This window comes from Chiloscyllium punctatum, chromosome 41 (assembly GCF_047496795.1).
Source record: "Chiloscyllium punctatum isolate Juve2018m chromosome 41, sChiPun1.3, whole genome shotgun sequence".
Lineage (NCBI taxonomy): Eukaryota > Metazoa > Chordata > Chondrichthyes > Orectolobiformes > Hemiscylliidae > Chiloscyllium > Chiloscyllium punctatum.
In genome coordinates, this window is record NC_092779.1 from 44,015,873 (window position 1) to 44,029,095 (window position 13,223).

The 13,223-nt window shown below is 42.0% G+C and overlaps 1 protein-coding gene across 1 annotated transcript in view; it reads right to left on the reverse strand.

Moving 5' to 3' along the window:
• Positions 1–13,223, reverse strand: part of gmpr (guanosine monophosphate reductase) — a 105,802-nt gene that overhangs the window by 69,398 nt on the left and 23,181 nt on the right. Inside the window, exon 2 of the mRNA XM_072560818.1 lies at positions 2,824–2,943. Coding sequence (XP_072416919.1) covers positions 2,824–2,943 — 120 coding nt within the window. The remainder of the gene's footprint in view (positions 1–2,823; positions 2,944–13,223) is intronic.

The following is a 13,223-nucleotide window of genomic DNA, read 5'->3' on the forward strand; positions in this document are numbered from 1 at the left end:
CCCAGTGTATGTTCTCAGTCTGGCTAAGGTCTTGTGCAACCTTCAGGCGTTGGAGTTCGGAATAAGTCTTGTAAAACAGATTCTGCAACCACAGATACAGCTGTGCCAGCATCAACCTCCATAGGGCGGCACGGTGGCTCAGTGGTTAGCACTGCTGTCTCAGTGCCAGGGACCCAGGTTTGATTCCAGCCTCAAGTTTGTATAAGGAGTTTGCACATTCATCCAGTATCAGCGTGGGTTTACTCCAGGTACTCTGGTTTCCTCCCACAGTCCAAAGATGTGCAGATTTAGGTGAATTGGCCATGCTAAATTGCCCATAGTCTTCAGGGATGTGTAGGTTAGGTGTATTAATCAGGGGTAAATGTAGAGTAATAGGGTAGGGGAATGGGTCTGGGTGGATTATTTTTCGGAGGGTTGGTGTGGACTTGCTAACCACTGGGCCGCCCGATGGAGGTTGATGCTGGCACAGCTGTAACTGCAGTTGCAGAATCCGTCTTTAACAGGATCTATTCAGAACTCCAACCCCTAAGGTTGCACAAAACCTTAGCCAGACTGAGAACATGGCCTGTTTCCACACTGTATGAATTCTATGGGATCTGGGTGACCATTTAATCAAACATTAAATTTTAATTGATTCTGATTTGGATGTTGCTAAGCAATTTAACTGTTCAACCCACATGTAAGAGGAATTTTACAGGGTGTGAGCTCTCCTTGGTACCAGCCTTACGGGTTTCCTTACTGAAGTTCTGAGAAAGGATCATTGGATCCAAAACATTAACTCTGATTTCTCTTCACAGTTGCCGTCGGACCTGCTGAGCTTTTCCAGCCATTTCTGTTTTTGTTTCAGATTTACAGAATGTGCAGTTCTTTCAGTTTTTATTTAGGATTCCTGTGTTGTTTTGAGTCTGCATACTGATAGCAACTACAATGTCTCACTGGCCCAGACCTTGAAGAACCTTTTGGCCACTTGGCTGAGACTGTTTTGTTGTGGTGTTCTGCAGGCCCAGGGTCCCTCTGCTCAGGATATGCTCTGTGTGAGGTTCTGCAAGCACCTACATTCAAGTGGTGTTCCTCAAGCTCAGTCAAACAGGTGAGGGAGTCCACTTCCACCTGGAATGCCCTGTAGCTCTCATGCTCCACTTGCTTCATTTTATAACAACAAAGACAATTATAGTGCATGTTTGAAGTCCAGGTGAGTTTCAGCGAAGTCCAACTTCCCAAATAAAGGCATGATGCCAGAAATGCTTACCCCCAAATCCAAGATGACTGTGCCAAGTGAATGTTTTTCAGACACACGCTGTTTTCTCCAGTCACCACTGAAATAACTGCAGAGAGGTCGGTATCCTGTCACCAAGTCACCCTTTATTTATTTGTACACAGTGCACTATCTGTGGCCAGTCAGCTCAGACTCAATCCCCTGAACAGAGGAGATTCTAAATCTCCTATTTATATTTTTTTTCTCTCTTTTGTAAGTAAGTACAGGGACTCAGTAAAAACATGTGCAAAACAATTTTATTCAATATTCCACCATCAAGAAAACCTTCCATGTGGCCAGGGAACCAGTAACAAACAAAGCCTGGGAGGGGCAATACGTACATTAAAACAAACAAATTGAAACGGGGTGGGTAGGGATTCAAAGTAGAATTGGAGGGGGAAATAAAATGTTCCACCCACCACGGTATCCATCTTTCCATTATGGCATCGAAACTTTTTAAAATATAAACCCCCACTACAGCCTAACAGTGATAGTACATATTTATTCCCCAGTACCCATGTCATGTGTGTGTGCAGGAGTATGACAGAGTGAAGTACAACGAGTGCAGAAATCTTTATTCGTATTCCACCACCAGGAAGAAAGGAAACACCCAAGAAAGGAAACACCCAAGAAAGGAAACACCCAAGAAAGGAAACACCCAAGTGATCAGTGACAAGCAATGCCCTTCTCAATAGAGGGCAATGCCTTAGTGATAGAAAGAGTGAAGGGGAGGGTAGGGATTAAACCAAAATAGAATCAGAGGGGGAAATAAAGCACCCCGCCCCACCTCTCCCTAATGGCATCAAAAACCCCTGTTTATATTTTTCTTTTTCTTCTTTTTTTTTCTATGAAGATATGAAAAACACCCGAGTGGTCAGTGACAAGCACTGCCCTTCACATCAGGGGGCACTGCTGTGTGATACTCCTGGTTATATTTTTTTTCTTCTTTTTTTCTCCTTTTTTAAAATTTTTATAAAGGGCGGGGCCAAATTATTTATTTAACCCCCACACTACCGCCTAAGTGCGGTAGTGCTTATTTTTTTCCCCAGCCCACCCCTGTTTATATTAGTTAGGCAGGGCTTTCCTGATTTGCCAAGTTAACAAACTCAGTTAAGGATTTCATAGTCAACCAGGTCCAACTGGTTCCAATAAGTACAGTTCTACACAATTAAGCTGTGGTTCACTCCCACTTAATGGCTTATCCTGTAAATGTGAACAGTTGAATTCAAATTAAACTTAAGTAATGGAGTGCTGGGTGATTCAGTGTACTAAATATAAAAGCTATCCTTCTCCAACCAAGGGAAGAATAATTAGAAGGTTTTTTTTCCCTTGAGTACACAGGAAAGGTCAAAATAAAATAACAGGTGCTGCTTTATTTCAAGTATCCAGGGCTAAATTCACCAACCGACAGAAAAGGAAGATTATTTTACTATCATCTGATATGAAGATTGTCAAAACAACACAGCTCATTATGACTCATTGTCAAATTATCTTTGCTCAGTCACACAACCAGTTGTTAAGCACATGTTTATTCATAAAAATGTATCCTAAAATAAAAGATTACCCACCTTACTTAAAACCTCAGCCATTTCAAATGTACCAACTGTATCCATGTTAGATGCTATAAGTGGGATTCCAGTGTAGGTCTGTTTGGAGTTGCGGAAAGTAAAACTTCTTTTGAGATCCACCTACAGAGATGAAAAAGATGTATGAAACAGGCACCCTACTCCACTCACTTGAACTTACTTTTTTTCTAAATTGTTCCTGACATTCTTACAAAATCCGTCACAAACTGAAGCGGCTCAAGGCAACAGTCTACCTCTCCGTTGAGAAACGGAGAAACTAGGGATAGATGATAAAAGCCGGACTTAATTAATTAAGCAAGCAAATATTTCACAGTCTCAGATGGATATTTGATTGTAAATGATTTAACAGATCAGAATTTTTAGATCAACATCTCAATATTTCAATGACTAAATTTCACTCACAAACGTTGTTTACTTGAACTCAGCAGTTTGTAGATTCGACAATTTCTGTCGTTTTCTTTCCCCCTCACTGTTGATAATAATGGCCGTACAAACATTTACACTTGTGCCAATTATCACATTGTCTCCCTTCGTCATTAGTTTATTCACATGTCATCTGCCTGGTTCACTTAAAAGCACACACAAGAAATTTCTTAGGTGGGAGGAATCATTTTCAGTAGACACTATGGCAATTGCTTTTACAGGGACATTATGTTCTTATCATGGTGGAGGCAATTACATGAATAACTGAATTCACACACATTTGTTGCACAGTAGAAAGACGATATCTGTTCCCAAGTAACATCATGCAAAGCATTAATCCTTCTGTTATTTTGGCTTGAACCCAAATTCAACTGTGTGGAAAGATGTGAAACAATCATGTTCTGATTTGTTTTCTCTTCATCTGACAGGTGTAGTTTCTCTCTCATTGCCAGTCAAAAACATGGCACTGGGAGTCAAAATAAATTGCCCAGCAGGCTGCAAAATATTCAAGAAATTCACTGAAAAGAAACAGATCCTTGCTAGTTTGTCCAAGCAAACCTGAAGTTTGGGTTCTTATACGAATACATGAATAGGAGAGGTTTGGAGGGATGTGGGCCAAATGTAGGCAAATGGGGTTAGTTTAGTTTGGTAACATAGTCAAAACTAGTTAGACTGGAGGGTGTGTTCCCATGCTGTATGATTCTATGAGAGTTGTTAAGATAGATGAAAAACGGATTGGTCTTTAAGAGCTACTATTTTAACTGCTTTCGTTCTTTCCTTAAGAGGGCCAACAAATAAATTAAAGCTTGTGAGAAGATTTGTAGCTCGGGTGCTCGTTGTTGTGGTTCTGTTCGCCGAGCTGGGAATTTGTGTTGCAGACGTTTCGTCCCCTGTCTAGGTGACATCCTCAGTGCTTGGGAGCCTCCTGTGAAGCGCTTCTGTGATCTTTCCTCCTGCATTTATATTGGTTTGTCTCTGCCGCTTCCGATTGTCAGTTCCAGCTGTCCGCTGCAGTGGTCGGTATATTGGGTCCAGGTCGATGTGCTTATTGATTGAATCTGTGGATGAGTGCCATGCCTCTAGGAATTCCCTGGCTGTTCTCTGTTTGGCTTGTCCTGTAATAGTAGTGTTGTCCCAATCGAACTCATGTTGCTTGTCATCTGCATGTGTGGCTACTAAAGATAGCTGGTCATGTCGTTTCGTGGCTAGTTGGTGTTCATGGATGCGGATCGTTAGCTGTCTTCCTGTTTGTCCGATGTAGTGTTTTGTGCAGTCCTTGCATGGGATTTTGTACACTACGTTGGTTTTGCTCATGCTGGGTATGGGGTCCTTCATTCTGGGGAGTTGTTGTCTGAGAGTGGCTGTTGGTTTGTGAGCTGTTATGAGTCCTAGTGGTCGCAGTAGTCTGGCTGTCAGTTTGGAAATGCTCCTGATGTATGGTAGTGTGGCTAGTACTTTGGGTTGCGGCATGTCCTCGTTCTGTTGTCTTTCACTTAGGCATCTGTTGATGAAATTGCGGGGAGTATCTGCTTTTGGCGAATACATTGAACAGGTGTTCTTCTTCCTCTTTTTGCAGTTCTGGTGTACTGCAATGTGTTGTGGCCCTTTTGAACAGTGTCTTGATGCAACTTCATTTGTGTGTGTTGGGGTGGTTGCTTTCGTAGTTCAGGACTTGGTCTGTTTGTGTGGAATTCCTGTATACCTTTTTCCTCCCACACTCCAAAAATGTGCAGGTCAGGTGAATTGGCCATGCTAAATTGCCCGTAGTGTTAGGTGAAGGGGTAAATGTAGGGAAATGGGTCTGGGTGGGTCGCTCTTCAAAGAGTCAGTGTGGACTTGTTGGGCCAAAGGGCCTGTTTCCACACTGTAAATAATCTAAGTAATCTAATCTAACTAAACTAAAAAAACAACTTTCTGCCCTTATTCAGTCCGTATCCCTCCATTCCCTCTCTATTTCAATGTAACCATCCAGATGTCTCTTAAATGTCACTAATGTGGCTGCTTCCACCACCTCTTTAAACAGTGTGTTCCAGGCTACTACAACTCTGAAAAACTTGCCTCTCAAATCTCAAAAACCTTCCCTTCTCACCTTAAATCTGTGACCCCTTGTAAGTGAAACTTGAGCCCTGGGAAAAAGCCTCTCACTATCGACATAGCGACACTATCTATGCCTCCCATAATTTTGTCAACCTCTATCAGATCTTCTCTCAACCGCCATCTTTTCAGTGAAAACAATCCTAGTCTTTTAACCTTTCCTCAAGGCCAATGCCCTCAGGACCAGGCAACATCCTGGGTGAACCTTCTCTGCATTCTCTCCAATACTTCCACAGCATTCCGTTAATGTGGCGACCAAAGCTGCACAAAGTACTCCAAATGCAGCCTAACAAGGGTTTTATACAGCTGCAACATGGTTTGCCAACTGTTGTACTCCATGCCTGGCTGATGAAGTCAAGCATACCATATGCCTTCTCAATCACCTTGGCAACCTATGTTGCCACTTTTAGGAAACTGTGGACCTGTACGCCCAGATCTGTCTGTACGTTAATGTTCCTAAGGGTTCTGCCATTTACAGTATAATTCACACCTAATATTGATCCTCCAAAATGCATCACCTTGCATTTTTCTGGAATGGTCAAAGATCGAATCAGAGGACAGCAGAGACGTTATTGAGAGGAATTGACATTAGAGGAGATGGCATTGTAAATATAGAGAATGGTGAACATCATGGCTAAATTTGTACTCTGTAAGCAAAGACAGTACAGTTCTGAACGGCTTCATTAACTGTACATATACATAAAGATTTATTTTTATGAAGTAAGAATATTTTGCAATAAGTAAAATTCTCTGGGAGACAACTGGTCTGAATATCGCAGAGGAACTGGTGTCAAGGAGTAGTTAAACCCAAAACACTCCACCGCCACCAACCACCTCCTCTAACCAATAAAAAGGCCCTGAAGACAACAGGCAAGGTAAGATTTGTTTTTTTTTGATGTACAAAGGTGGAGCAACAAAGGAGTTACAGCAGTGGTATGCTCCTCTGCCGGATGTGGGAAATCAGGGAGCTGTCTCGTGTCCCTGATAACTACATCTTCAGGAAGCGAAACAAGCTGTAGCTCCTCCAGACAGCTGGACACACTGCGGTGCAAACAGGAGGCAGAGAGAGTGACAGACACTACATTTAGGGAGGTGGTTACACCACAGGTCCAGGCAGATAGATGGGTGACCGCCCGGAAAGGCAGCCAGGTAATGCAGGAGTCTCCTGTGGCTATTCCCTTTTTAAATAGCTATACCATTTTGGATACGGTTAGGTGGGAATAGTATCTCAGGAGACAGTACAAGCAGCAGCCAGGCCTGTGGCACCTCAATGGTTTCTGCTGTAGAGAAGGGTGGGACAAAGTTCAGGTGAGCGATATTAGTAGGTGACTCAGGGACACAGACAGGCATTTCTGTGGCTGTGAACAAGACTCTAGGATGGTGCATTGCCTCCCTGCTACTAGTGTCCTGAATGTCTCTGAGCAGGTAAGGACATGGTGAAACGGCCGGGTGGGGGGTGGTTGGTGCAGACACAAGTTATTGATTACGTTGGCACAAATGATATGGATAGGAAGAAGGACAAAGTCCTGCAAAGATGATCTAGGGAGTTAGATAGGGAGATAAACAGCAGGACTACCAGTGTAATAACATCAGGATTACTCCCCATGCCATGGGCTAATGAGGCTAGAAACTCAGACAGGACAGTCGAACATGTGATTACAGAACTGGTGTAGGAGGGAGGGCTTTAGATATATGGATCATTGGGATGTCTTCTGAAGAAGGTGAGACCTGTAGGAGAAGGATGGGTTGTACCTGAATTGGAGGGGCCCCAATATCCTGGGTGGGAGGTTTGCTAGAGATCTTGAAATGGGGTTAAACTAGCGTGGCAAGGGGGTGGGAACCGGAACTACAGGCCAGTAAGTGCAAGGACTAGGGACAAAAGTGAGACCGAGATATGCATAGCGCAGAGTAAGAGCAGACAGAGGGAAGCAACAGGGCTCAGAGGGACTGGACGTCTGGAGTGCATATACTTCAATACAAGTATAACAGGTAAGGCAGATGAACTAAGAGCATGGATTACTGCATGGAATTATGATGCTACTGCCACTACGAAGACATGGTTAAAGGAGGGACACGATTGGCAGCTTAACATTCGAGGATATTGCTGTTTTGGATGGGACAGAAAGGGAACCAAAAGGGTGGGGACGTTGCATTGCTGATCGGGGTCACATCACAGCTGTGTTGAGGGAGGACACATCGGAAGGATCTTGTTTTGGGGCTCAGGAACAGAAAGGGTGAAATCATAACATTAGGAGTTTTCTATAGACCTCCCAAAAGCCCACAGAAACCAGAGGAGCAGATATGTAGTCAGTTACTGGAAAGGTATGAAAAAAGTTGGGTAGTTGTGGTGGGTGACTTCAACTTTCCTCTTATTGACTGGGACTCCCGTAGAGCCAGGGGTTCAAATAGAGAGCAATTTGTTAGGTGTGCGTAGGAGGGATTTTTGAGAGATTATGTTGACAATTGAATAAGAGAGAAGGCCATATTAGACATGGTATTAGAGAATGAGCCAGGACAGGTGTTTCAACAGGAGAGCATTTTGGGCTTAGTGAGCATAACTCCATAAGATTTTGCATAGTTATGGACAAGGACAAGACTAGCCTTCGGATGATGGTGCTTAATTGGGCAAGGGCCAATTACATTCAAATTAGACAGGAACTGGGGAATATGGACTGGGAGCAGTTATCTGAGGGCAAATGCACACCTGGCATGTAGAAGGCTTTTAAAGACCAGTGGTTTGAAGATTCAGGAACCGTGGATGCCAAGAGAAATTGTAAGCTCAGTCAAAAGGAAAAAGGATGTATACAATAGGTCTAGGGAGCTACAAAGTGACAAAGCATTTGAGGAGTATTGAGAAATTAAGAAGGAACATAAACACAGAATTAGGAAGGCTAAAAAGGGACCGTGAACTGTTGTTAGCAAACAGGGTCAAGGAGAATCCCAAGGCTTTTTATTACAAGAAGAGGGTAGTAAGGGAAAGAATAGGCCCACTCAAGAACAAGAAAGGTAAGTTGTGTGTGGAGCCACAGTAAGATCCTTAATGAGTGCATTGTATCAGTATTCACCAAGGAGAAAGTGATGACTGATGTTGAGGTCAGGGATGAGCATACAAATACTCTAGAGATGTCAAGATATTTAAGGAGGAAGTTTTGGGTATCCTAAATTGCATTAAGGTAGACAAGTCCCCAGGACCAGATGGGATCTATCCAAAGTTACTGTGACAGGCAAGAGAAGAAATAGCTGGGGCATTAGCAACTATCTTCACATCCTCTTTGACCACAGATGAGATTCCAGAGGACTGGAGATTAGCCAATGTTGTTCCCTTGTTTAAAAAAGGAAGCAGAGATAATCCAGGAAATTAGAGGCCAGTGATCCTGAGGTCAGTGGTGAGGAAACTCTTGGAGAAGATCCTGAGGGACAAGATGTATGCACATTTGGAAGAAAATGACTAATTAGTGACAGGCAGCATGATTTTGTATGGGGAAGATCATGTCTTACCAAGCTGATTCAATTTTCTGAAGAGGTGACAAAGATAATTGATGAGTTTACATGGACTTTAGTAAGGCATTTGATATAATCCTATGTGACAGATTGATACAAAAATTGAAGGACCTCCTCCATATTGTATGATTCTGTGATTCTAACATCTAAATTCCTCTGCAACTTGGAATTCTGCAGTTGTCCTGTCTCTGTTTTGCTATTCTTCCTGCCAAAGTGAGCAACTTCATATTTTCCCACATATTCCATATTTTTACCCATTCACTTAACCTATCTATTATCCATCTGCAACTTCTGTGTGTCTGCTTCAAAGCATGCTATACCAAGATAAGTGGAAAAGCAAGCACATTTAGCTACCATACCTTTGCTCCACTCATCTCAGTCATTCACCTAAATGGTAAAAACTTGGGTTCCGAGCACAGATCCCTCTGGGATTCAGCTCATTACATCCCGCCAGTCAGACAAAGACCAATTTACGTTTTCACTATTTTCTGTCAGCCAACTAATCTTCTATCCGTGTTATTATAGCATCCCGGTAGCTTTTACTTTCTGCAGTAATCTTTGATGTGGCACCTTACACAAATATAGCCAGTGTACGTTACTCCTTTAAAGAACTCCAAAAAAAAATTAAACATGATTTCTCTTCTACCACGAGTTGGAGGAATAGAAGTAGGCTATTCAGTCCATCAAGTCTGTTCTGTCTTTCAAAGGGATCATACAGATCTGATGATCCTCCTTATTACAAATGTTCCTTGCATTGAGACAGACAGCTTTCGGGCACATTCTTTTGTCATTTATTGCCTTTTTAGAATCATGGTGTAATGTGGCCCTTTTTGAGTTTTATCTTTGGTTTCTCTGCCTTCAACTATCAATTTTTCTCATACTGTCTTTTGTTTGAGTCCCCACTTTACTTCCCTCGGACTTCCTGCATTGTCCTTATTCCCTTGCCATATTTAGTTGAAATCCTCCCCAACAGCACAAGCTAGCGCTCCTCCTCAGTTCAAGTACTGCCCAGGCGCAGGCCGACCGGTTTGGACAGGCCCCAACTTCCCTAGAAACCGGTTCCAATATCCCAGGAATTTGATTCCCGCCCTCTTGCGCCATCCTTCAAGCCACATATTCAGCTTAGCTATGCTGCCTTTGCTATTCTGACTAACACATGGCACTGGTGGCAATCCAGAGAGTAATACCTTTGAGGTCCTACTTTTTAGCTCAACTCATAACTCCCTAACTTTGAAAAAGGAAGTTTTTGTACAAAAGTTTTTAAAAGGTGAAGACTTCTTAAATTTCCCAACAGTGTAATAGGAAACCTGACAAAGTTGCATTAACAACTGAATTCAGAAATTGACATAACCAATTACACAACTATTGCTATATTGGTTTCAGTGGTGATGTTAGACACAGTCAGTTCCAATCTCACAAGACAATTCTTTATCGAGCACAGATCTTTGCACTTGTCAATAATTAAATCTTTGTGTAGTATTGATTTTAATCACCTGCTGTGTTATCAATTACAATTGTTCCCAGCGTCAACTGTGACCAGTATCATTCACAGAAATTAGATATTTAGTATGCATGGCAACATGATACCAAGTACAGTATCAGGTTAAAAAGGTCAGAGGATCATGCTGCAGATGTAGAAAGGATGCATGTTAACATAACCAGTACTCTAATCTCTCATTATCTTCTAGTGCATGGTATATTTATGTAACAAGAAGAGATTCTACTAAAGGAAACACAGACACCTTTTCTGAAGGATCATCTTTAGACCTACAGGCGGTGAACTGAAAATTCAAAGAATATGATTTTCACTGACTGGCACATTGCTTTTCTGTTCATGGGCACAAGTCTGACTAGAACTGATTTCAGCAATGAAACAGCTTATAAAGATGTATTCGCTTTTAGATATTATTTTGTCCCTGGGCCAAAGCTCACTACCTAACAGCATTGTGGGGCACTTTCATTACTGAGTTCAATGATTCAAGGAGAAATTCACCATTTTGTCAAAGGGAGTCTGGGGAATGCATTAAATGCTGGTCTTTCCAGCAAAGCCCACATCCTAAAAATGTATACCAAAATAGATCCTTGTTTATTTTTTGAGGCAGTAAACTATACTATCTGTGAATCAACTGTCAAAAGGTACTTTTTTTTTTACTAACCACAAATCCAGATGCTCTGCTTGCCATGACTCAACTGGATTTACAGCTGAGACAACTTCAGGGATGAGTAATAAACACTAGCCAAGAGAGCAACACCCACATCCTGCAAAATAATAAAAACACCAACTGACTGCTAGGTGCTGACAATGAATGGAATAACATTTATCATGAACTGCTACAAAAGAGAGTCAGCCTTAAATCTCTGCTAAAATTTAACGCTTTTGTTTCAAGTTTCTGTCATGAAAGGGGTTCCGCTATTTTATGAAAGATGGTTTTTCTTTTAAAACAGAAAAACATACTTTTCTAGCACTGCGCCAATAGTATTCATGTATCACCTCTTGTTGACTGCAATACTACCTTGTCAAGTTAGAAAGTTACATATTCAAAGAATTTAGAACTTATATAAGATCTAGGAGCAGGAGTAGACCATCTGTGTTTAAAAACATTTACTGAAGTAGCGTCAACTACTTCACTGGGCAGAGAATCCCATAGATTAACAACCCTCTGGATGAAGAAGCTCCTTCTCAATTCAGTCCTAAATCGGTTTCCCCTAATTTTGAGCCTATGCCCTCTTGTCCTCGTTTCACCAGCCAGTGGAAACATCCTCTCGACTTCTATCTTATCTATTCCCTTCGTAATTTATAGTTATACAAGATGCTCCCTCATTCTTCTAAATTCCAATGAATATAATCCCTGTTTACTCCGTCTTCCTTCATAAGCCAACCCCCTCAACTCTGGAATCAACCTAGTGAACCTCCTCCATTGCCAGTATATCCTTTCTCAAGTAAGGTGACCAAAACTGTACACAGTACTTCAGGTCTGGCCTCACCAGCATCCTTTCCAGCTGTAACATAACCCCTCTGCTTTTAAACTCAATCCCTTCAGCAATGAAGGGCAAAATTCCTTTTGCCTTCCTAATTACTTGTTGTACCTGCAGATCAACCCTCTATGATTCACGCACAAGGACATCCAGGCCCCTCTGCATGGAGGAGAAAGAGAGGACTGCAAATGCTGGAGATCAGAGTAGAGAGTGTGGTGCTGGAAAAGTACAGCAGGTCAGGCAGCATCCAAAAGGCAGGAAAATCAATGTTTCGGGCATAAACCCTTCATCAGTTGCATGCTACAACTTTTGAACCAATCATGTAACAATCTTTTTTACTGTTACCCCTACCAAAATGGATGACTTCACATTTATAATTATTGTATTCCATCTGCCAGACCTTTTCCCACTCAAAGTATTTACGTTCCTTCACAAAGTCTCACAGTCCTCTGCACACTTTGCTCTGCCACTCATCTTAGTGATCCCCAACTCCAAAACATCTATATAAATTGTGAATAGCTGCAGTCCCCACACTGATCCCTGCTGCACACCACTAGAAACTAATTGCCAACCAGAATAGCACTCTTTTAGCCTCACCTTTCGCTACTTGTTAGTCAATCCTCTATCCAGGCTAATACTTTACCCGTAACTTTACCCACCTTTATCTTATGCAGCAGCCCCTTGTATGGCACCTTGTCAAAAGTCTTTTGGAAATCTAGGTACACCATATCTACTGGGTCCCCATTGTCCACCTTGCTCATAATGTCCTCATAGAATTTCAAAAGATTAAGCATGACATGCCCTTCATGAACCCAAGCTGCATCTGCCCAATGGGACAATTTCTATCTAGATGTCTTGTTATTTCTTCCTTGATAATAGACTCAAGCATCTACCCCACCACAAAGGTAAAACTAACCAGTCTATAATTCCCCACCTTTTGTCAACCTCCATTATTAAACAGTGGTGTCACATTTGCTGTTTTCCAATCTGCTGGAACTGCCCCAGAGTCCAGCGAGTTTTAGAAAATTACCACAAGTGCACTTGCTATTTCTCCTGCCATCTCTTTTAGTATTCCGGGATACATTCCATCAGGGCCAGGAGACCTGCCTATCCTTAGCTCCATTAGCTTGCCCAACACTACCTTTTCCATAATAATGATTGTTTCCAGGTCCTCACCTATCTTTGTCAATTACTGGCATGTTATTCGTGTCCTCCACTGTGAAGACCGACACAACATCCTCTAAAGGATCAACGTTTACTTTAGCGACTCTTTTTCATTTTATATATTTATAGAAACATTTGCTATCTGTCTTTATATGCTGTGCTAGTTTTTTTCTCATGTTCTATCTTACTTTTCTTCATAGCTCTTTTTGCGGCTTTCTGTTGAC